Source organism: Tachysurus fulvidraco, chromosome 18, assembly GCF_022655615.1.
Source record: "Tachysurus fulvidraco isolate hzauxx_2018 chromosome 18, HZAU_PFXX_2.0, whole genome shotgun sequence".
Classification (NCBI taxonomy): domain Eukaryota; kingdom Metazoa; phylum Chordata; class Actinopteri; order Siluriformes; family Bagridae; genus Tachysurus; species Tachysurus fulvidraco.
This window is the reverse complement of record NC_062535.1, coordinates 3,902,061-3,926,939: the sequence shown is the minus strand read 5'-3', so window position 1 is coordinate 3,926,939 and position 24,879 is coordinate 3,902,061. Positions and strand designations below refer to the sequence as shown.

The window sequence follows — 24,879 nt, the reverse complement described above, 5'->3', positions numbered from 1 at the left end:
CACTAGCTAGGGTATGACATAACGGATCTCACTGACTACATAGTGCACTTCTATTTACAGGAATTGTTTGTTTAGAACACCGCCGTGTTAGTATACTTCAAGCGCTTTAGAGCAGTGTTTTTATTAGTGCCGCCTGGTGGACATGTAGCGCAACAACACACCTTCACGGCAACGATTAGTATGATGTTGGAGCTGCAACAGAAAACGTATAATATAATAATAATAATAATAATAATAATAATAATAATAATAATAATAATAATAATAATAATAATAATAATAATAATAATAATAATAATAATGCAAGCTTGGACTGAATCCCAAATGACGATACTCTTATTATTAAAGTGCACTAGCTAGGGTATGACTTAACGGATCTCACTGACTACATAGTGCACTTCTATTTACATGAATTGTTTGTTTAGAAAACCGCCCAGTGCATTGTGTCTTCATGTTAGTATACTTCAAGCGTTTTAGGGCAATGTTTTTATTAGTGCCACCTGGTGGATAATGTGCGCAACAACACACCTTCACGGCAACGATTAGTATAATTACTGCAACAAAAAACGTATAATAATAATAATAATAATAATAATAATAATAATAATAATAATAATAATAATAATAATAATAATAATAATAATATACAAGCTTGGACTGAATCCCAAATGACGATACTCTTATTATTTGAGTGCACTAGCTAGGGTATGACTTAACAGATCTCACTGACTACATAGTGCACTTCTATTTAAAGGAATTGTTTGTTTAGAACACTGCCCAGTGTATTGTGTCTTCTTCGTGTTAGTATACTTCAAGCTCTTTAGAGCAGTGTTTTTATTAGTGCCGCCTGGTGGACATGTAGCGCAACAACACACCTTCACGGCAACGATTAGTATAATGTTGGAACTGCAACAGAAAATGTATAATAATAATAATAATAATAATAATAATAATAATAATAATAATAATAATAATAATAATAATAATAATAAGAGACCAGGGACAGTTGTAACAGAGGACGGTTGTAACACCTTGAATTCCTCCAATCAGAAACAACCTAGGAGTGATGACACTCACTGTGCACATGCTCAGTTAGTTTCCCTCCATTTCTGCCATAAAGGGAGCCACATTTGAATCTTTGTGTTATCTACAAGAGATTGTTTTTGAGGTAAAAAAAATATATTTCTTTCTGATGTACTTTTTTGGATGCTGTTACAGGATCAAATGTCTATGAATTCAAACAAGTATTATTAGAATCACTATTTTGTAAGCTCAAAATATAAATGGCTAACAACTGTTAACCTAGCAGTCAAGCTAGCTCACATGAGATGAAAACATGGTTGGTGGTACTGGGACGGTTGTAACGCCCCGTTACAATCGTCCCAGTATCACCAATCACCAACCAAGTTTCATTTATATTAATTTATATGAAACTTGGTTTGTGGTACTGGGACGGTTGTAACGCCCCATTATAACTGTCCCAGTATCACCAACCAAGTTTCATTTATATTTTAAAAACTAATCAAGCTAAAAAAAACCTGCAGTTTCCCTTTAACTGTGCAAATTAAATGTAAAATCGAATCACATTTTAAGGTAATTATCTTTTTTTTATATATATATATATATAAAGACAGTCTGTGTTATAGACAGCATGCCAAATATCAGAAAGAGGAAGACAGACAGGGGAGTCCCATTTCCAGTGCTGGAAAGGGCTTCCGATGAAATCAGACAGGGAAAGTCAGTCAGGGGAGTGGCCAAATCATATGGCATTTGCCATGTGACCCTGCACCGATTCCACAAGAAGAGGAGCCAGGAATCAAAGACACTTTCCAGAGTTGGATACTGGACTCCAAAAAGGGTTTTCACACTAGAGCAGGAGCTCCTCTTAAGTGACTACCTGATGCAGGCAGCTGATTTGTATTATGGCTTGAGCCCAAAGGAGGTAGGCTGGATATGTATTAAGCTATAGTAGGCTATGCTATGTAGGCCTACATTTGTTGTGTATTAAACTAATTAACAATTTATATCATTTAGGTCCGGAAGTTTGCCTATGATTTGGCAAAGACCTACACTTGCAGGTACCCTGAAACCTGGGCAGAGAACGGGATGGCTGGAGCCGACTGGTTCACAATGTTTTTGAAGAGGCACCCCACTCTCTCCATAAGAAGCCCTCAGGCTACAAGCCTCTCACGGGCTACGAGTTTCAATGAGACAAACGTCAATAAGTTTTTTGACAACTTGTTTTCTGTCCTGGACAAACACAGATTTGCTGCACAGGATATCTGGAACATGGATGAAACAGGTGTGGTGGACATTATCTATATCTCCCTCAGAACAACTTCCAGATTCTTACAGCCTTACAAAATAAAAGCATTACAGAATAAAGTACTAAATAACATATAATTTTTCTATACAGGAATCACCACGGTGCAAAATCCTGAAAAAATTGTGGCTAGAAAAGGAGTCAAGCAAGTATGCGCAGTCTCCTCTGTAGAAGGGGGGACACTAATTACACTTGCCTGTGCAGTGAGTGCCTTGGGGAATTCCATCCCACCAATGTTCATCTTCCCCCAGAAAAAAATCCATCCTTCCTTTACCAGCAATGGCCCTCCTGGCTGTATCAGTACAGCAAATGGGTCTGGGTGGATGCAAAGGGAGGACTTTTTGGTCTTCCTCAAGCACTTCCAGACTTACACCAATTCCTCATTGGAGGCAAAAGTGCTGCTAATTCTGGACAACCATACCTCCCACCTTTCTGTGGAGGGGATTGATTTTTGCAAGAGCCATGGCATCGTCCTCCTCTCATTCCCCCCACACTGTTCCCATAAGCTGCAGCCTTTGGATCGCAGTGTATATGGGCCACTGAAGAGGCTGGTATACAACTGCTGTGACGGTTGGATGAAAGCTCATCCAGGAGCAACAATGTCCATTTATGATCTGCCAGGCATTGTGAAGAGTGCCCTTCCCTATGCTGCATCACCAGCAAATATTCAGGCAGGGTTTGCATGCACCGGAATTTGGCCTTTTAATAGGAATATTTTCACTGACAGTGACTTTGCACCATCCCTAGTCACAGACCACCCAATGCCAGCAGTGACACCAGAGGTTCCATCTTCCTCTACAACTCCATCACCCAATGTGGCAATGGTGGCATCCTTCATGCCACTTAGAGCATCATCCCCTGTCACACCATGTGTGGTGTCCAAGCCTGAGCCTGAGCCATCATCCTCTGCTATGGACACAACTTTTTCACCTGTGTCCATCCGTCCACACCCAAAAGCTGGCCCAAGAAAGCAGACGACAAAGGGCAGGAAAAGAAGGGAAACCACTGTCCTTACAGATACTCGCGTGAAAAAATACCTGGAGGCCGAGAAAAGCAGGTCTGCAGCTAAAAGAAAAATGAATTTCAGCAACAACAAAAAATCCAAACATCATAATAATAATAATAATAATAATAATAATAATATTTATAATAATAACAATAACAACAATCATCATAATAATAATAGCAATAATATTATTATTAATAATAATAACAACAATAATAATAACAATAATAATAATAATAATAATTATTATTTATTATTATTATTATTATTATTATTATACTACAAATACTACTACTACTAATAATAATAACACTGCATAATTGTTTATTTATAACAGTGTCTTATTTCAATCAACAGGACATCGTGAGACGACGATCTTAAATTAGAGGCATGGTTTCTCTAAAAAGTCTGGGGCCTGTTTCAGAAAGGAGGTTAAGTGAAAACTATGTTAACCCTGAAATGAGGGAAAACCCGAGAAAGCAGGTATGTTAAACCCGAGAAAGCAGGTTAAGTTAAGCCCGTTTCTGAAAGAGAGGTAACTTGTACTCAGAGTCAGTTACCATAGTTACTTACTTTGTGAGCCTAACCTGGTTGGGAGCAGGTTTTCTTCGGTAAACCCAGAGTTTCTTTTGATCTCCTCCCCTTTTTTAAAGAGGAAGCAATGTTTAAACACCTCATTCATTGCACACATTTCAGTTACACAGAGAGCATAAAAGGGAATGAAATGTCCTTTTATGGACGATCCTGTTGATGAAGAGACTGTATTAATTCGTAGGGAGTTACATTTACCATCGGGAGAGGATTTTGAGGGCCAAAGTGGATGTTTTGTTTGAGCGGTACAGTTTTTCTTTACAATCAATAAGATACATCCATAATCTCATCCATCCTTACATCAACCATTGCATCCGAGCAGACATTTCTTTGCAAATGGTATAACATCTGTATAACATCGGGGATGCAGAACATATTAGTAAGGCTACTGTTTGCAGAGCGGTCAGGAAAGTGTGCCTCGCTCTTAAGCGCTTTCTGACAATTTTTATGTTGTTTCCTAATAAAATAAAAAACTGTTCTTCCGGTTTCACTATTCTAAAATAGTGCTTAATTATTAACTACAAATTACATCTCCAACCAGTCTAATTAGATTAATGTACTAATTACTATCTGTAGAAAGTATTGGTCTACTTACTAATTTGGTCTATTTACTTATGAATTACTTTCTAAATCCAAAATCAACCTCAACCACTTGAACAATAAGGAGAGACAAGAAACTGCACTTATAAACAATATACAATTGCATGAATTATCCTTGAATTGAACAAAGTGTAACTAGAGGGAGAAGTTTACATTAAAAATATACCTTTTAAGGGTATATAGGGTTTTATTTTTTATATCTGCGCTCCATTGATGGCTTTTTATAATTCTGGCGCACGTGCTTAACTCAGTCAGTCAATTTAGAGTTGATAAAACTATTTTCAGCTGTTCTGTAAATGGAAACTCAGAGTTTCCCATCTCAGGGTTTGTCAACTCAGAGTTCAAGTTTAAACTCAGAGTTGCTTGAACCTCCTTTCTGAAACAGGCCCCTGGTTTATTTATAAAAACAACAACAGGCCGCTAGGCGGCGACAACTCGTTGCCCGTTTCTTTAATTACTTAACGGAATAAAGTCAGCGAAGAAGAGATTTTTTTCCACTGGCGACGGCGACGCTGTGCATTTTTTCGCCTCGGGAAAGCTGAGCTCTCTCGCTCTCTTTCTCTCCACGCGAATCTTTAAACAATTTCGTTTAAATATCACTGTGTTAATTTGATGTCGTTAAAAAAATAAAAAGCTCGTTATCGTGTTTGAGATCATTTAAACCGACCCCCGCTTGGCTGAGCTACTCGGCTAACGGTGAGTGGCTGCGTCCCAAACCGACTTCATGTCTGTGCTCGTGCACTACTTAGGGCTGTGACCGTAACGGCGCATGCGCCCTTTATAGTGCACTCGATATTCCGTGGGAAGCTGTTTTGGGATTCAGCCATAGTGAATCGCTGCAGTGCCGCTTCAGCTAGTTTCATTGTTCACTCGAATTGAGGCCCTTATTCATGTCATATATTTAAATGACGATAATTAACGTTATTGTTGTTATATTTCTTTATGAATAAACAATGTATTGAGCTTATGAGCTACTGATTATATTTAGGCTGCATTTTCAAACATAACTACACATTTTACAATAATCATATATTTATATATAATCATTTAGCACCAGGCAACAAGTTAAACAAACAAATCCCCAGTCAGATGTCACACGTGAGGTGTTTTAGTGAGTTTGAGTCCCCATCTGTAACACTGCAGCCTTCTGTTTGCAATCACCGCAAAGCTGTTAGCCTTTAGCTAACTATTAGCATGTTAGCATTAGCTTTGGCTAATGCTAACACTAGTCTTTGCTGAATAAACACTAACTTCAATCAGAAGAATAAAATCAGTGTATAGTTTCATCATTGATGGAGATTTGGTTTTCTTCTTGAAGCTTTTTTTGTTAATTTTCTATGTAATACTTTAAATAAAATGAGGTGTTTGTATTGTTTCTCCAGACGGTGGTCTCTTGCAATGCCTCGGACTCAGACTGCTGATCCTGATCTCTCACAGGTACATCAAAGCCATGTGAAGCGTTTTTAGTCTAAATTAGTTTTACTTTTAAATGCCATGTTAACAAACCAAGTGTGCTTTGAAATCCATTTAAAAAAACAAAACACTACTTTTATTACACTGTGCCCACTGAGTTCAGAAGAAACACACCAGGGTTCGATACAACTGGATTAAACACTGATTATGTAAAAGCACCCCGAGACCCCGCGTGTTCACGCAACGTCACAAAGCAGACAAACACTCAAGAATCTCAATTAATTGACGTGTACTTGGAGATTTGAGAATTTTTATTTTATTTATCAGGGTGAAGATGTGCAGCCACAGACTTGTTCAAGCGGAGAAACGTCAAACTCTGAAGCGCAAGGAAACCCCTCAGTCGAACAGGACGAGCTTCTTGACGAGGAGTTTGGATCCGAGGAGTCCGGTTGGTGCACAGAAACGTGGCCTCTGTAAACTTTGTTGTTCTCTCTCATGTTTTCTCATGTCTGACTGAGTGTGTGGGTTTTGCATCTGTGTGCATGTTAGGATACTGCTTCAAGGAGGAGAATCAAGAGCTGAACAGCGATGATCAGGGTAACGACTTCGACAGACTGAATATCATCTGCATCAAAGAGGAAGATCCTGAAGATGACGACTACCTCTGTAAGGCAGCAGGGCACATCGGCAGCCTCTCGGTCACACCCCTTGTCGCACCCCTGTATGCTCCTCATATGCTAAAAATAAACTGTTTAATGCAAGACACTGCAAGTCACATTGTCAAACACTGGGCTAGGATTTTATTAAAAAATCATCTATGCAAACAACATTTGGATCAAAATGAAACAGAAAATAAAACTAAAAACCTAATCATATTTTTTAGAACGTTATCTCTTTATTGATGAACAAAATTCCATGTATTGTTTACAGAAATGTTATTTTTTTTAAATTCATTTATTTTGTATAATTTTTCAGCTGAAATGAAATGTCAAGTACAACTCCAAGCCACATCTTGATAATGTTCTCTGTAATGTCCTGAATTCTTGTCTTCTAACAAATGATTTTGTTTTTGGTTCTGAATATGGGGGGGTAAGCGGAAATGTGTTTTTAAAAATACAGTTTAGAAATTTTATGCCCTGTAGGTGAGCTGACATAATTGAAAAAAGTTGTTCAGTCAAATATGATTACATTGAGATGTAATGGATGCCATTGATTTACAAATTTGTAAAGAATGGTGGGGCACAAATAGGGATTATTTTCTATCTGTAGTGTCTTGCTTTAAACGTATGGGTATGTGATAATCTACCTTTACATGCACAAATCTCTTAAAGCCTGGTAACATGTATATTTAAACACTGATAAAGTAACTGATTACAAAGTACTTGAACACAGATAAATGATTTTTAAACTACTACAACCCTGATAAACCAGTGACAGTGAAAAATGATTACTACATGAACACAAACTACTTAAACTTGGACATGCGAATGAGTTGCTGACTTAACACTAATGAACTGTACGGAAACAGATAACACAACCAGCTCAACAAAGAAGCTAATACTTATTTAAATGCACATAAACTACTCTAAGGAGGAAGAGCTATGTACTGATGAATGTTCTGGTTAGACAAGTAATCTACCTTAATAATAATACATGAATAATAAGTGAATAAATTTAAAATAATTTGAATGCACAAATAACATTTGTAGCTAAAGTACACAATCATGCTTGACTTTTTCCTCCCTTTTTGTTGCATTCTCTTCTCCCAGACTGCGAGGATTGCAAATGCTTTTTCGTGAACAAGTGCGAGGTTCACGGTCCTGCTCTTTTCATTCCTGACATTCCTGTTCCAATTGGGGTCGCTGACCGTGCCAGACGAACCCTTCCTCTTGGTTTAGAGATTCGGAAGTCTGACGTTCCCGATGCAGGTCTGGGAGTGTTTAATAAGGGAGAGACTCTTCCAGTCGGAGCACACTTCGGTCCCTACCAGGGAGATCCAGTAGACCGAGAGGAAGCAATGAACAGCGGTTATTCTTGGGTGGTGAGTAATATAATCACAAATCTGATTAAAAAATAATTACATTTAAACCAAACACGTATAAATCACAAGGACATCTTCATAATCTATTTACAAAATACAGATATACAAGGACAGGCAGCGTGAGGAATACGTTGACGCTACGAATGAGATACATGCTAATTGGATGAGGTGAGGAATATGCTGCTGATTTCTTTGGAAGCATTTGGAGTCACTGATTTATGTAATTTATTCACCTGCTGCTAATTTAACCGTCACATTTGTCTAACTTCTTTCTTTCTTTCTTTCTTTCTTTCTTTCTTTCTTTCTTTCTTCCATCTTTGCTTTGTCTGTATTTATCATTTCTCAGGTATGTGAATTGTGCATGTACTGAGGAAGATCAGAATCTTATGGCATTTCAGTATCAAGGAGGGATTTTCTATCGTTGTTGTCAACCCATCAAACCAGGACAGGAGCTACTAGTGGGCTACCAAGAGGAATACATCAAAGATCTCAGTCCTGCATTCGAATATCTCTGGAACAAAAAGTGTTCCGCAAATGGTTATGTACCAATATTTTTATATTATTATGCTAATTTAGACAAAGATTTAGACGTGGACACATGCTCCATGCCCTTTATGCTTCTGCAGACAGTTTAAGGTAGTAAGACCTGACCTAGTAATAGGACCTGGGTAGTGATGTGAATGCCTTTAATACATAGAAAGCACAGGTATACAGATTATACAGGAAAACATATTGGCAATCTTCACAGGCTGTATCCATTCTGGGGCAACTTTATAATTGATTAATAATATCAAGGTGCTCTGCTGTACACTACCCAAGTAGAACTATGTCATTGGTTAATCCAGGGTGTTCCCTCGTTAGTGAGACCACAGGTTAATCATTATTTGTTCAGAACTTGTGGTGCTTGATATGTATTGACTGGACTGATTATGGCTGCTGATTTTCAGGGCTGAAACTGAAATTGTTTGTTTTCCCTCGGATGGAAGTAATTGCTCATTCATGTTGTTCAGCTAGAGCTGATTTCCCCCTTGGCCTTTGTTACCAACCGATTCAAGCTCCCTCTGAGGGCTTGATCAGGGGCTATGAGCGCATTGGAAGATGAGGGCACATACATATAGGTTGTTGACACTGGAGGAAATGTTAGGAACTAAAGTTAAATAGTTTTTAAATAATACTGGCCTTAATCAGTCATTTACAATTTCTCTCAAAACTATTAAATATCTGAATACGCTGCACAGATAAGTGTATCAGAAACAATTCTGTTTTACCCCACCTAACTTCAAGGGGTGGTATTTGACACTTGGATACCTTGTTGTGCACATAGGTGGAGATCGTCAACATAAAGGTACTTGGTTACGATTTCTACAAAATTAAATGGCATAAATGAAGTCTAGTATATTTTTATTTTAGTACACACCAGGCATTTTGGAGCTGTGTGTGTCTACAGTCAGAGGTTTAGGTTATCCTGCCCTCTAAAACTGGTGTTTCATTGGTCTTCAGTTGACTACATGTTAATAAGCAAATCTACGCTACACTTATTTTGCAGTTGTGGTTAGAGGATTGTGTCCTTTTTTTATTGCGCCTTAAGGTACTATGGCATATAAAAAGGCCAGAATGTGGTGGAGTGGGTTTGTCTTTGTAATTGCATAATAACAATCAGTTCAACTTGATTTGGGTGAGTTTGCTCTTCACTGACCTGCATTTATGGGTGGTAGTTCCCTGTCTTCCTTCATCCACAATAAGCAAGGTTAGCCTTGATATCTCGCAGCAAAGCCTTTTGGGCAGATTCTAAATATATTTAATTGTCTGTTTGAAAATGGTGTTGTCTCCAGCTTGACTGACAATTATTAATGGTGATGTATTCTATAACATATGTCCTTTTTGCCTATTTTGTAGTCATATACAAACCTTGACAGTGTCCACTTTGACCTTGGAGCAGAACAACGAAAACATCTTTCTTTGATGCATCTTAGCTTACATGATCGACATCCAATGGACAAAGCCGCAATTTCCTTTGCTCTCAATTGTGAATGAAGAATTAAATAAATAAGACGAAGCAAGTGTTAATTAGGGCTGCTTGGCTATATGAGATTGCCAGTATCTCTGCTGCTGTTCACCACAGACCGCATGCACACAGTTGTTATAATTTCATTTGAATTATTATTATTATAATAAGTTTAGTTACAGCTAAATGCTTACTACATTTGTTGACAGTAGCAACTTCAGTTTTGCAAGCAATTCTGAACTTGTTAAAGGTTACTTAAGCACCCCAATTTTTTTTTTTTAAATGCTCAGGCTATATAACATTTTTTCAACCAAAAAATGTACCTTACTTAATTTTGTCCTGCCCTGTCCCCTTCTTTTACCCATCCAGGCATATAGTGTTCAAGGGCTTACTATAGGATGATAGCATATAACGCATAGCCTCAAAAGCCTAATTCTTACAATGTGCATTAATGCCAGAAGATAACTCCACATGTCTTCTAAGGCAGATGGGTGGCTTAACATCAGATATGGGTTATCTGAAACCTGTTATTTCGAAGTCAGCGCTTCACAGAAAGAGCTCACAAACAATGTCATAATTTGTCCAACAGGGTACTGAAGCTGCTCCTGTATCAAAACGTAAAGATTATATATCTGTGACTGCATCAGAAAGGCTCTGTATTGCCTGCACTATTGACTTAAAATTAACTGTATTTCCTGCACCCTTTGGAGCCATTCATAAAAGACAATGGTTACTGATGGGAAGTTTATAGACAAAGCATTGAAGACATGCTTAAAGGTCCTGTGGTATAAATGCCAGAACCGTCCATTTTTGTCACAAAAGCACAATGGTCTACTTGCACAAATGCATATGACTTTATTTACCACGGTTTTGGTGTTTCCCATTCATTAACTACATTTTAGTTGTAGCTCAGCTAGACTGTCATATCAGTGGCTCTGTGCAACATGTGTGCAACTTTTGACATTTAACATCAATTTCTAACATCAATTTCTCTATAGCAATGAGCGTAGGCAAACTGCCTTATCACCTATGGGAACTTGCGTCTGGTAGCCAGATGTATAAGGGTACTACCATATTCATAAAATGGGTTCAGATGGGCCTTCATCTATGATCAAGCTGTCTAGAATGTGTCGGCCATCCCCATGCACACATCAAGGATGCTTTTCAAGGTGATAGTTTCATGGTAAACAGGGAAGATAACTAATATTGGAGTTGGCCATGCAGTACATCATGGTGAATTAAGTTTGCCCCACTGTGTGGCAGACATTATAGCGGTTTACTATCTTGGGTATGCTGTTATGGGTGGTTCCTTGTTTTGAACCCCTGCTTGGACTGTGAACCTCACTTACAGCAGAAGGCCCTGCAAAGGTGGCTGGAAACAATGCAGCCTTGGCAGTCAGTAGATCCTGCAGATAACCCAAGATACCAAAGATAAATAATCAAACCAAAGGTCATCTGCTTCAACATTCTGGAAGAAGGGTTTACTTTCAGAAAGGAGAGGTCCTCAAGACTTTCTTAACCATATTTGTTTTTTTAACTTTCTTTTAATTATTCTTTCACCAACATTCTTGCAGAAACATTCACTAGACAGTTAATTTAACTGTGGTTGATAGGCGAGTCTGCACCCCCCATGAATACGGCACATCCAGTTTTGGTCTCTAGATTCCTGGCCATAGATGGCTGTGGAATAGGTGGCATTCAGACTTTGTAATCACTGTTTAGCCTCTGGAGAGTGATTTACCCAACAGGTAAGGACAATAGGCAGCTTCTGTGACCATGGAGGAGTCAGGTATGGGATGTGTTGGTATCTTAATCCCACACCATTCAGACAGAATGTTGCTATCTGGCTATAAAAATACTCATATAAATTGAGTATTATTATAGTCAGCATTTCTTGGCTTACAGCCCCCTTGACAGAGGGCTGGGAGGACTGCTTACCTTGGCCATAAAGACTGCTCTGCATGCTCTGACAACCAGACAACTTTGTGACCAAACTCACTATTCCAATTTTGGGCCACGGTTATTTGGAAACTGACTTTGTAGTATGCAACAACAGTCAATCTGTAGATTATTCCCAACCCTACAGCCTAAGAGCAGAGTACCATTGTGATTGGAAACTCCACAAGGTGAGTTTCATCTTTATGGACTCTAAGAAGCATGTTTTTCCAGGAGGTTTGTGCTTCAGCTACTTTTGCATTGGCATACACCTCTACAGACGTCCTAAGAGGTACCCAAATGGGGTGAGTGCAGTGAATGTCTCTCCAGTCAGATGGTGAGTCAATTCCTTGTAATATGTTGCCATAGGGTATCCTGCTGATAAAACACCACTCAGCATTGTTAAGAGGGGTGATGTGGACTCTTGAACTCCAGATAACCACAAATGTTCCCAGTCTTTTAGAACCTAAGCCAAACTCAAGGAGAAGGTTCCATTGGGAATGCCAGTTATTGGAGGTTATCCAGAGTGCATAGTCAGTGAATACATATGTACCTGAATTGATTCACAGTCTTTGAAAGGTAGCAGGTGTACTGTTAAGGCCAAATACCACAACTTGATATACCTTAAGTGTGAATCTAGAGTGAAACATGCAGTCTCTAGGAAATAGAATTTGTTAATAAGTTTAAAAAAATTCATGCATAGTCATGTAATGAGATGATCCAATAAACATAAATGCAGTCATCAATCTGCTGTAATGGGATTTAGTCCAAAAATGGAATATTTTTTTTAATGAATATCTCACTGAAGGTTCAAAAATCGGTCCAGCCAGACAGAGCCCAGGAGCCAGACAGATCTAGAATCTATAGCAAAGACCACTGTGGCATGAACAAAACTGGCCTATGCTGTAAACTATGTGCATACAGATGGGTGATAAAGGCAAAAAGCATAATTTATATAGTAAAGTTGTGGCACCCATGAGCCATAACACCTTCAGTTTTTTTTGAAGTCTGTAATGTTACTGAACAGAGGGAACACTCTTGTTCTTAAAGAAATTCTCTCAGTTGGTGTTTTGATGGTGATCGGGAGAACTGTCTAACAATCATACACAAGTATTCAACTGGTTTGAGATCTAAGAATGTTTTGATAACCACCTTGCCACTCAGTGAGCCCTAGTTGCCTGTGGATGGGGCAGGGACATCCTGGAAGAAACCACTCCCATCGGAATAGCATCTTCATCAGTCAGATGAACTTTGTATTGAATTGAGAACAAGTGGACCCTAAATCAAACCAGCAAAATGTCTCCATGGGGAAAAAACAAACAAAAAAACATCTAGTTCATTTTTTGTCACTTGTGTTGGTACTGACCTGTTTCAGATGTTACTGCTCTACTTACTTTTATTGAGGGCCAAGTAGTCAGGTAAAGTGTTGGTGGACAGCTAATCTGTTTAAAGCATTGACAATATTGTTCCTGGGACCTTTACCATTCCTACCATGGCCTTCGGGGTTATACTCTCTTTGGTTGACCCTTTGAGCAAGCAATATGTGGGCCTCTACTTAAGGCTGTCTTTCTACTGATGATTCCTTTAACCGACTTTGTGGTTAGAATTCATGCACTGCTGATAACCTACAGTGCTTGTTGTAGAATGTGGCTGGTTCTGGGGTTGTGCTTCCCAAATTGGCATTACATCCCAAGATCTTATTGTGCACACAATATGCACATTGTTACCTTTCTTTTATAGTCAAAATGGCACTCAGTGCACTGGATTTGAGGTTTGGTGATTCATAGATTTAGGAATGTACCTGAATGAAAGGCCGCCACAGATAAAATAGCATTTTGCTCTGTGCAGTGGGAGTATTTACTCATTCGTATCCAATGATAACAGGTACCAGTGTCTTGTTACTTTAGCTGGGACATTTCTGTGTACTGAGAATTCCATGGGGGATGCTCAGGTTTAGATCTGGTCTAAATTGGTGAAGCTGCTACCAGAGGCTGCGGCCTTAACTTCCTGTAAGTTTAGCCCCATTTCTATTATTGTACTCTTATTTGTTAATCATGGGCCATATTGCTTCTAGTGGTATGTCAAGATTAATATGTTATGAAGTTGTGCCTTGGATGTGATGGTTTTTTGTTATTGGTTGTGTTAGATTACATGGCTTGGTTGGCTTCCACTACTGATAGTAGTAATAAATCAACGTTATTGTTGTTTTTGAAGCAGTTTATAAAAAAGTATATATTTCCTAAAAAAAATTTACAAAGTAAAATTTTAAAAACATTGCATTTGAAGTTCTCTGTTTTTTTTGTCCTGCTCCAGAAATGAATGGCATCCTGTTACAAGCCTTCTCCTGCTCCTTGTGTGCACTTTCCTATACATCTTTATTTCACTTCCACAAACATGTCAAGAGATGCCACTATGAGGAGTATTTGAGACTGATGAATTCAGGAGAGATTACCTATGAAAAATTTAATCTGATGACTACCAACAGCTCCAGTAGTCAACAAACTGGAACTGACTCCTCCAGTTCTTTGTGCGTTACAGCCTCTAACAGTGAAATTCAAATAAAAACTCACCACTGCTCAGACTGTGGTGAGAGTTTTATTCAAAAGAGTGATCTTGAACTACACAAGCACAATCACACGGGAAAGAAGATAAAGTCATATCAGTGCTCACATTGTGGGAGGAGTTTTACACAAGTGAGTCATCTCCGAGCACACAAGCGCATTCACACAGGAGAGAGGCCATATCGCTGCTCAGAGTGTGGAAAGAGTTTTATTCAAAGGAGTAATCTCCGAACACACCTGCGCATTCACACAGGAGAGAAGCCATATCGCTGCTCAGAGTGTGGGAGGGGTTTTACTCACCAGAGTAATCTTAACACACACCAGCGTATTCACACAGGAGAGAGACCGTTTCACTGTTTGTTGTGTGGAAAAACCTTTGCACAGCAGAGTGCTCTCCGGCTACACCAGCGTGTTCACACAGGAGAGAAGCCGTATCGCTGCTCAGAGTGTGGAAAGAGGTTTGTTCAACTGGCAGGTTTGCAGAAACACCAATCTATTCACAAAAGAGAGAGGCCATATCACTGCTTACAGTGTGGGATTAGTTTTACTCATCGCACTCATCTCCAAGAACACGAGCGCATTCACATAGGCGAGAGGCCGTATCACTGCGCACAATGTGGGAAGAGTTTTTCCCATCAGCGTAATTTGCATCAGCACGAGCTCATTCACACGAAAGAGAAGCTGTATCACTGCACGCAGTGTGGGAAGAGCTTTTCTTTCCAGCATAGATTGCAACGACACCTTCGTATTCACACAGGAGAGAGGCCGTATCAGTGCTTACAGTGTGGTAAGAGTTTTTCTTCCCAGCATAAATTGCAAGTACACCAGCGTGTTCACACCGGAGAGAAGCCATATTCCTGTTCACAGTGTGGGAAGAATTTTACTAGTGCCAGTAGTCTCAAAATACACCAGCGCATTCACACAGGAGAGAAGCCGTATCATTGCTCACAGTGCGGGAAGAGTTTTACTTGCCGGACTAATCTCCGGCAACACCAGCGCATTCACACCGGGGAGAAACCCTATGACTGCTCAAAATGCGGGAAGAGTTTTACTTGCAAGTCTAATCTCCGACAACACCAGCGTGTTCACACAAAAGAGAGAAGCCGTACATTGAAGACACAAGAGCAGGAAACCTGATTATCATGACTACTAATCTCAGGTTAACTTGTTTCCTAGTTGGGCAGCGTGGCGACATAGCAGGTACTGTTGGTTCCTGCACCAGGGTCCAGTAGTGTAGAGTTTGACATGTTCTCTCTGTTTTTGCAAGGACTTCCCCCCACCTTTCAGACATACCAGTAGATGGATACTCTAAAATGCCCTATGTGTGAATAAATGCATGAGTGTGTGATTTCTTCTGTTGTTTGATTTCCTGTTTAGGGTATATTCCCATTGTTCCTTGGATAGGCTCGGGATACAACCTGATGAGGAAATAGCTGTTATATAGTACTGAGATGAAAATGAAAATGTTCTGCAATTTATGTAGCTAATGGTCTTGTATACTTGTTGAGAGCATGTGCTGAATGTTATATTGCATTCTTACAGTATGTTTTCTTTGTCTTAGATAGTAGCGTAAATAGAGTGCTAAATTATATAAAGGACATTTTCATTGTAAATTATGTTCCATGAAATGGTTTTCAAACATTTTTTCTTTAACATTCTGTATCGTATCCGCTTATTTTAATACTAACATGAATAGCATTATATATGTTTATTTTATAATTTAATCAAACATTGAAATCAAGCTCTAGCGTAAAAAGCATTCTTACCGAGGACAGATGTAGTACCAAACAGCAGTATTTCTTTTCATACATATAGGTTATGGACAATTCTGTTCATGTGATGTTAGATACATCTTCATTAGCTGTGTTTGCAGATTACAAGAAGACAGAAATGTAGCAGGCCTAACCTTGTGGGAAACCATAGGTTTTAGGCACTGGATAATTCCAAATGATTAAAACAATGGTAACAGTCTGTTTAAACGAGCATGTTTTCAAGCCTGTCTATTAAAATATCATGATTAAAATGGTGTCAAATGCTGTACTCAAGTCCAATAGTACCATCACATATACTCACATGCCAAGACATGCAGTTGGTAATTTGCGACATTATCTAGTACTGATTCTGTATTAAGATACCAGAACCACATCTCCAGGATTTCTGTGTAGAAAAGATATGTTGGAGATTTAATGGCAACAATCCAAAGAGATCCAGAATCTCTTGCAGCAGCTAGCATGGGGACCTGACATGAGCTAAATTAATTATTGACCCAAGTAACATGTACACACGGTTGGTCTACAGGAGGATAGCATCAAGCTCTAGAGTTTATTCTACACAATGTCATTGTCGGGCATTATGTAGTGAAGTAGATAGTGTAGGTTGTCTCTAATGAGCTGTGTCAGGCTAAATCAGATCCAATAATAATATATCCATAGGTTAAAATAAGTACTAAAGAACCCATGGGTCATAAAATCCAGAGCAGTCTTACATACACAAAAATAGTTTAAGAACAAATGGAAGATCAATATAAATGGTAATCTAAACAAACCTACAAAGATTGAAGCATTTGAATTAACACTAATCTTAAGCTGACTAATTAATCTAGGCTATGACATTTTTATTTTTCTGTATCCCTCAACTTGCTGACGAGGGGCAATAATAATTAAAAGGGCTTCATTTTGCACGATGGAGCTTGGAGTTATGCTGGCAAGTCTTAGTTGCATTTAAAAAAATGTATAATTGGAATATCTACAAGCTGTTTCAAGTCCTGCTGATTCAGCACCCTGGCAGTATTCCACCCATCCTAACTACAAAAGGTGGTGACATGCACCCAGAGACCTTCTTGTGTGCCAGTGATGTATGACACAGCATATGCAATAATATGGCTGTCATGCAGTCATCTTTCATCCCCTTCTTGCCTTGTATACATCAGGCTAAATGTACACAATATGGAGCTGTCTGCTTAGCAGCTTGGGACCATGGATGGAGCCACTTATCGTCTCCTATCTTCTCTTCTGTCGCAGTGAGTGTATATTTCATATATTTCTAGATTCTTTCTATTTTTGAATTTATTGTCATTGCTAGCCTTATTGGCATCACTCACTGCACAGTTCACAAGTCAGTTTTGCAAACTGTTTTGTGCCATTGATAAGTAATGGCACGTTTTCCTCTTGCCAGGTTCTCACCTTGGCACCATCTCCTCTGAGCATTTTACATACTCTCTCATTTGGCTAGGGTAGTTGAGTACCCCTGTCAACCCCTCACACATTTGTCCTGAGCCTACTAGTTGGAGAAAACTGGGTGAAGTCAGGTTAACTTTATTCTCCTCTCATCTCTCCGGTTTCTCCTTCAGTGTTATCTGCTCAGAGTTTTTTTTCCACACCCTACTCTGCACTGTCTAACTGACTGATGAGCTTGGATAATCAACACTGACATGTTTGATAGGGAATGCTAATACTACATGTTGTTCATTGCTGAGTCTGCTATGCTATCCCCTAACACATACCTCAGGGGTTACCTATGTTTAAACCTCATTTTGCCCTATGGGTCACTCTGTTTTGCAGTGCAGAGTTCTATTATCCCTGTGGTAGCTGACCTGTTTGCCAGGTTTGCTCTTTTGACCTGCTGTTAAAGAAGCCCTGGAAAGGAGAGCACAGCCTTCAGAATCATGAAAGCATCAAATAGACTGGCCACAGGGTACTTTTAGGCTTTGCAATGCTGTTCCAGGCCTGCACCCTCAACCACCCTGGCAAGGAATGGCAGTTGCTTATTGTGCAGTGACAATGTCAGCTCAGTTTGTCCAGATGTGTTGCAGTACAATTCTGGAGTTTGTACAGTTTCAAATAAATCTTTCTACACAATATAGTTTCTTGTTCATAAGAAACAAAACAGTATGAGAATGTCAGGATCAATGAAGTACAATGGGTTATTATGTGATTCCTTTAACAGAAAAGAGATTTTGTCTCTGTGAAGGTATAGCAGAGCAGTGTACCACTGATTTTCTGTCCAATTCTTTAAAGGTTTCACTAAAATCTTAAAATAAAGTACTGTGTTAAAGTCTACCAGGTTTGCTGGCTGCCCAATGAATGGATGCTGGGAGAGGAATGAAGCTGTCAGGTTATATAAACTAAAATCAATTGTTTGGTAACATTGTACCAGGATTTCATTGGTATGGCACTTTTCAGATGATTGAGTATACCTACATCTTGGTTGGACTGGACCTTTAGCAACCTGTTGGGTGACCTGTCCACAGTAGAGGCCTAAAGACTAATAATCTTACTCTAGACGGGACTGATGTACATTGATTGTTAGCCTGATATGAGCGATTTTCTTATTACTCTAAATGCTGGCAAGAATAGGATGGAGACTTGATTTGGAGTTGTTGATTTGTCAAGAAATATCTATGGGCAAATTGCTCAAGTGATGAGTATGTCTAGCATACTTTGGACGTAGCACCTTTGTAATCATGTCTTTTCTATAAAATGCAGTGAGTTATACAAGTTGCTTCTAGCAGCCATGTGAAAATTAGGATAACTGTTCATATGACTGCAGTGTAGTGTATAAGTGATAAAGGCTTGAAAACTGTATACTTTATATAAAGCCTGGCTGGTTTACTATAGCAGTGAGAATAAAGTCTTTTAAAATTGTTGTGTTAGAAGTCCATAATAAATATTGTTAACTAATTTTTTTTTGCTTTCCATTTCAAGTTGTGCTTTTTTTTTGTCTTGCTCCAGAAGTGAATGGCATCCTGTCACACCCCTTCTCCTGCTCCTTGTGTGCACTTTCCTATACAGCTTTATTTCACTTCCACAAACACATCAAGAGATGCCACTATGATGAATATGGGAGACTGATGAATTCAGAGGCATTTGCATATGGGATATTAAATCTGATGCCTACCAACAGTTCCAGTAGTCATCAAATTGGAGAGGACTCCTCTAGTACATTGTGCGTTACAGCCTCTAACAGTAAAATGCAGATTAAAACTTACAACTGCTCAGAATGTGGAGAGACTTTTATTCATCAAAGTGATCTTAAACTACACCAGCACATTCACACAGGAAAGAAGATAAAGTTGTATCAGTGCTCATACTGTGGGAAGAGTTTTACTCAAGCAAGTTATCTGAGACGACACCAGCGTATGCACACAGGAGAGAGGCCGTATCATTGCTCACACTGTGGAAAGAGTTTTGCTCAACAGGGTAATTTCCGAACCCACCTACGCATTCACACAGGAGAGAAGCCATATCAGTGCTCACAGTGTGGTAGGGGATTTACCCGACAAAATGCTCTCCAGCTCCACCAGCGCATTCACACTGGAGAGAGACCGTATCAGTGCACAGAGTGTGGAAAAACTTTCATTCAAAAGATTAATCTCCAAATACACCAGCGCATCCATACTGGAGAGAAGCCATATCACTGCTCAGAGTGCGGAAGGGGTTTCACTCACCCAACATCTCTCCAGGACCACCAGCGCATTCACACAGGGGAAAAGCCATACCAGTGTTCACAGTGCGGGAAGAGGTTTTCACAACAGAGTACTCTCCACATACACCAGCACGTTCACACACGAGATAAGCCGTATAAATGCACACAATGTAAGAAGAGTTTCACTCACCAGAGTCTTCTCCAACAGCATCTGAGCTTTCACACAGGGGAGAAGCTCTATCATTGCTCCCAATGTGGCAAGAGTTTTGCTTACCAGCGTACTTTCCGACGACACCAGCGCGTTCACACCGGGCAGAAGCCGTATTGCTGCTCACAGTGTGGGAAGAGCTTTACTGAAATGGGAAATTTCCAAAAACACCAGCGCATTCACACCGGAGAAAAGCCGTACCAATGCTCAGAGTGTGGAAAGAGGTTTGCTCAACTGGGTGGTTTCCAAAGACATCAACGCATTCACACAGGAGAGAAGCCATATCGGTGCTCAGAATGTGGAATGAGTTTTGCTTATCAAAGTACCTTGCAACGACACCAGAGCGTTCACACCGGAGAGAAGCTGTATTCCTGTTCGCAGTGTGGGAAGAGTTTTAATTATCTAGAAGGTTTCCAAATTCATCAGCGCATTCACACAGGAGAGAAGCCTTACCAGTGCACACAGTGTGGGAAGAGTTTTACGTGCAAGTCTAATCTCCGTCAACACCAGCGGATTCATACAGGAGAGAAACCCTATCAATGTTCACAGTGTGGGAAGAGTTTTACTTGCAGGTCTAACCTCCGGCAACACCAGCGCATTCACACAAAAGAGGAAAGCGTAACACAAAATGCAAGAACTTAGTACAGAGAAAGAGAATCCTTTCAGATTACCTTGCTTCATCATCAGGTAGCATGGTGCCATACCATGTAGTGTTGGTACCTCAGCTCCAGGGTCAGAGAAATGAAGAGTTTGATGTGTTCTCTCTGTCCTCCAACCTAGACATGCCAGTAGATACTCTAAATTGCCATAGATGTGAATATGTAAGATCGTGTGATGCCTTGTGTTGGATTGGTGTCACATTTATGGTGTATTTCTCATCTTGGTCCATGTGTTATTGGAATAGGCCACTGTTCTGGGTAAAGCTGTTAATGAAGAATGAGACGAAATGAAAATGGTTTGCATGTTACAGTATGTAGCAAATGTTATTGTATTCTTGTTGAACGCATGAATTGAATAGTATATTGCATTCATGTTTTATTTGTTTTGAAACTAAAATAATGGCTTAAATTGTGTGCTGTAAAAAAATCTATACAGAACATTTTAACAGCAAATCATGTTTAATGAAATGGTAGTTTTACTTTTAAATCGTCCTGTTTTTTTTGTCCCTTTATTTTAATACTAACATGAACAGCATTATATATAATGTATATTATTTAAATAAAAAAAGGCACCAGAATCTAGAGTCAACCTTAACTTGGATCTTAATACACAACAGTATTTCTTTTTTTATTCACTAAAATTGTATTTGTACAGTGCTGTCAGAATTAGACACTGGCCTTGGAAATAGAAGCCCTGGGATGCAACGGTTTTTAGTAGGTAAGTTTCCATGAGGTCCAGGTACAATTTTCCACAGCCACAGGAGGTTAGCCATAAGTATTTCAACCAAGAAACTACAACCAAGATACTGAGCATCTGGATTAGTGGGAAAGTCTAGAGGGTGAGAAGAGTCACTGCAAGGATATTCAATTCAATTCAAGTTTATTTATTTAGTGCTTTTTACAATTGACATTGTCTCAAAGCGGCTTTAAAGATCATAAACATGGAACAAAAGGTTAATATAAAGAATAATATAAAAATTAATAGAATACAAAATTCATGATTAATATTAGATAGATTTAGTTCACAATGTGTATATATTTATCCCCATGAGCAAGTCTGAGGTGACTCAGGCAGCAGTGGCAAGCAAAAACTCCCTTAGATGGTAAAGGAAGAAACATTGAGATGTATTGATGCAAAAGATCACATGGAGTTCAGATCTCCTCTTTAGTATCGCAGAGTCTAACTGGAGCTGGTAGGTCTCTAGATGCCTCAGGATTCTTAGAGTCGGCCTCATCTCAATGGAGGTCCAAAATCTTCATTGCACGGAAGACGTCAGAGCTTGTACAATATCTGGATGCCTCAGGATGGGTAGAAAGAGAGAAGCAGTAGAGAGGGATTAACATATCTGCTGTTCATAATATTTGCAAGTCTGATGTAATAGTACACAGTATTATGGGATGTATTATGTGTACGCCTGACTAAAGAGATACGTTTTAAATCTACATTTAAACTGGGAAAGTGTGTCTGAGCCCCGAACACTATCAGGAAGACTATTCCAAAGTTTGGAAGCTAGATATGAAAACGCTCTACCACCTTTAGTAGACTTAGATATTCTGGGAACTACCCGAAGTCCTGAGGTTTGAGATCTCAGAGAGCGTGAAGGATTGTAGCGTGTTAGAAGACTAGTTAGATACATGGGAGCTAAACCATTAAGAGCCTTGTATGTAAGTAGCAGCAGTTTGTAATCAAGTCTAAACTTAACAGGTAGCCATTGTAGAGATGATAAAATTGGGGATGATCATGGCTATGGGATATGGCTTTACATTGGGCAGCCACATTGAAAACAAAACTAAGCATGAGGGGCTGACATGTCATGAAACCACATATGTCGCTCATCGTATACAAAAATACAAAATTTTTGAAAGAAAATATTTTGTCTAAATTACCTATGCTTTAAACCTTCTTTATATTGCCTTAAATGCCCTCTTAATGGTCCCAGCCCTTGAGGCCCTAAAAGACAAAACCATAGTGTGGTTTCTTAAGGCTCCACAGGAGTTGTCTTTTGGCCACATTTTCTTAATGATTAGCATTGTTTCCAGACTTGGAATCACATCTGGAATATACCTGGCTACAGCACTTACTATTGCTGAGACTGTCAGCAATGTGCGACAAGCATTTGTAGATGGCATGTGACACAGAGTCAAGCCATGACTGAACTAGGACCTGCCTGAATTTCAAATGAAAGCTGTCAAGTACTTACATCATGGCAAAGCACACTGTGCTGTCACATGGAAACATTGATGCTTTCAGAGATAGTTTAGAGCTTGACATTGGTGCATGTGAGCTGGAGCAGAAGGGGCAGAACTAGACCCATCCTTAGACACTGCTGAGACTAAGTTAAAGGCCATTATCAGCCTGCAAGACCTCCGTTATCAGCAGAAAATGTCTGTACACATCATCTGAATGAAAGTGCAGCTCGTGATTTCCTGATGAAATCCTAATAAATGTCAGAAACCTGTAGAAGGTCAATTGTTACGAGAGCTCTCAGGCTTAAATTCTATGCTGGAAGTTTCTTGAATTCCAAATATCAAGCATCAGAACACCAGTCCCAGTATTTGTGTGATTAGTGAGGGTGCACTTTGGACAGGCAGAGCGCCAAGCAGTTAAGTGCCATACCCGAGTTTTAATTTTATACACGGGTGTTAAATCCAGGCCCTCACAATCTCTGGGTCTGTGTGGATAAAATACATCTGCTTTTAGGCTTTGCAATTTTTTGTCAGTGTTACAACCTGTCTATGATTACATGGTTTTGTGAAGTCGTTGTGTCATCCTGCTGGGGTGGCTCAAGGACCTTCACAGTGCACTAAGAATTTAAATGTAACCCTTTTCCAGAAGTAAGTCATAATTGTCCTTTATTCTGGTGTTTATCATGCAAATAAACTGCCAGATTAAGTTATTAAAAATGTGATCCCTTTAACGTCTCAACAATAAGCCTTGCAGTCCACAAGAGAATTAAAGCAGGGCTGAAATGCTGGCTGAATAATAATGTCCTGTAAGACTTCATTCTGGGGTCAAAATCCCTCTGTGGATAAAGTTTAGCTGTGTGTGTCCTATGACCTACAATGAACAGTTTTATGCTTTGTGTGATCGAGACCTTTAGCTGAGAATGGAATAAAGGACTAAAGCTGTTTCTTGTCCACAATTCAAAATGTACAGTTTTTAAAGAAATAAACCAAGACACTTACTGTACTTCTACAATGATTAGTATAGTGCCATATAGCTCTTCTATCCAGCATCATCATTTGGATAATGGTTGTGAATCAAATAAATATTAAGTATAGCTTTTCTTTGAGTTATTTAAGTTTAAGTTTTTTTTAATAATCTTTAGTCTTTAAAACTTTTTCGTTAGTAAAAATGAAAACACAATAATGAATAATAAGAGTTCCAATTCATTCATTCATTCATTCATTCATTCATTCATTCATTCATTCATTTTCTACCGCTTATCCGAATATCAGGCGTCATTGGGCATCAAGGCAGGATACACCCTGGACGCTACACACACTCTCATTCACTGATGCAATCACACACTACGGACAATTTTCCTGAGATGCCAATCAACCTACCATGCATGTCTTTGGACCAGGGGAGGAAACCCCCGAGGCACGGGGAGAACATGCAAACTCCACACACACAAGGCGGAGGCGAGAATCAAACCCCCAACCCAGGAGGTGTGAGGCAAACATGCTAACCACTAAGCCATTGTGCCCCCCTAGAGTTCCAATTCATAGATCAATTATACATAAGCTTGGTTAATATTGCTAATTGTTCCCAAATAATACAATGCACATGTGGTACCAAAGAAATCGGCCCAAACAGTGAGTCAATGATGCTTCTCCTTGATGCTTTTCTTTTAAACAAAATGGACTAACGGGGAAAATTTCAATTTTTTTCATACCTCCTTCAGTCACATCCAGCACAGAATTTTCCTAAAAAAATGCATTTAGATATACAGATATAGTTACTGTTTTAATGTTAAGTGTTACCTATAGGCCATGGTTTACTGCTTGTACAAAGCATATGAATAAATTAATCTAGTCTACTCAACAGCTAATACGTTCAATTATATTCAAGAGCCCCAGCGAGGTGTATAGTCCTGTCACTCCACCAGT

General features: G+C 39.2%; 1 protein-coding gene across 8 annotated transcripts; it reads left to right on the top strand.

Annotated features, from left to right (window-relative positions):
• Positions 1 to 1,050: 1,050 nt before the first annotated feature.
• On the top strand, positions 1,051 to 21,709 carry LOC113649027 (gastrula zinc finger protein XlCGF26.1-like). 8 transcript variants are annotated; one of them, XM_027156591.2, is made up of 11 exons: positions 1,051 to 1,168; positions 1,647 to 1,942; positions 2,035 to 2,302; positions 2,417 to 3,380; positions 5,903 to 5,957; positions 6,261 to 6,381; positions 6,483 to 6,599; positions 7,703 to 7,974; positions 8,075 to 8,142; positions 8,321 to 8,511; positions 19,206 to 21,706. In XM_027156591.2, exons 2-11 carry the CDS (start codon positions 1,652 to 1,654, stop codon positions 20,747 to 20,749), a joined length of 3,891 nt encoding a protein of 1,296 aa, XP_027012392.2. In that variant the 5' UTR covers positions 1,051 to 1,168; positions 1,647 to 1,651; the 3' UTR covers positions 20,750 to 21,706. The 8 variants fall into 8 exon arrangements, with proteins under 8 accessions (XP_027012392.2, XP_027012391.2, XP_027012397.2 ...); XM_027156596.2 differs by lacking the exon at positions 1,051 to 1,168 and adding an exon at positions 14,228 to 15,573 and having other exon boundaries at positions 1,408 to 1,942; positions 19,454 to 21,703; XM_027156590.2 differs by lacking the exon at positions 1,051 to 1,168 and having other exon boundaries at positions 1,401 to 1,942.
• The last annotated feature ends 3,170 nt before the right edge of the window (positions 21,710 to 24,879 follow it).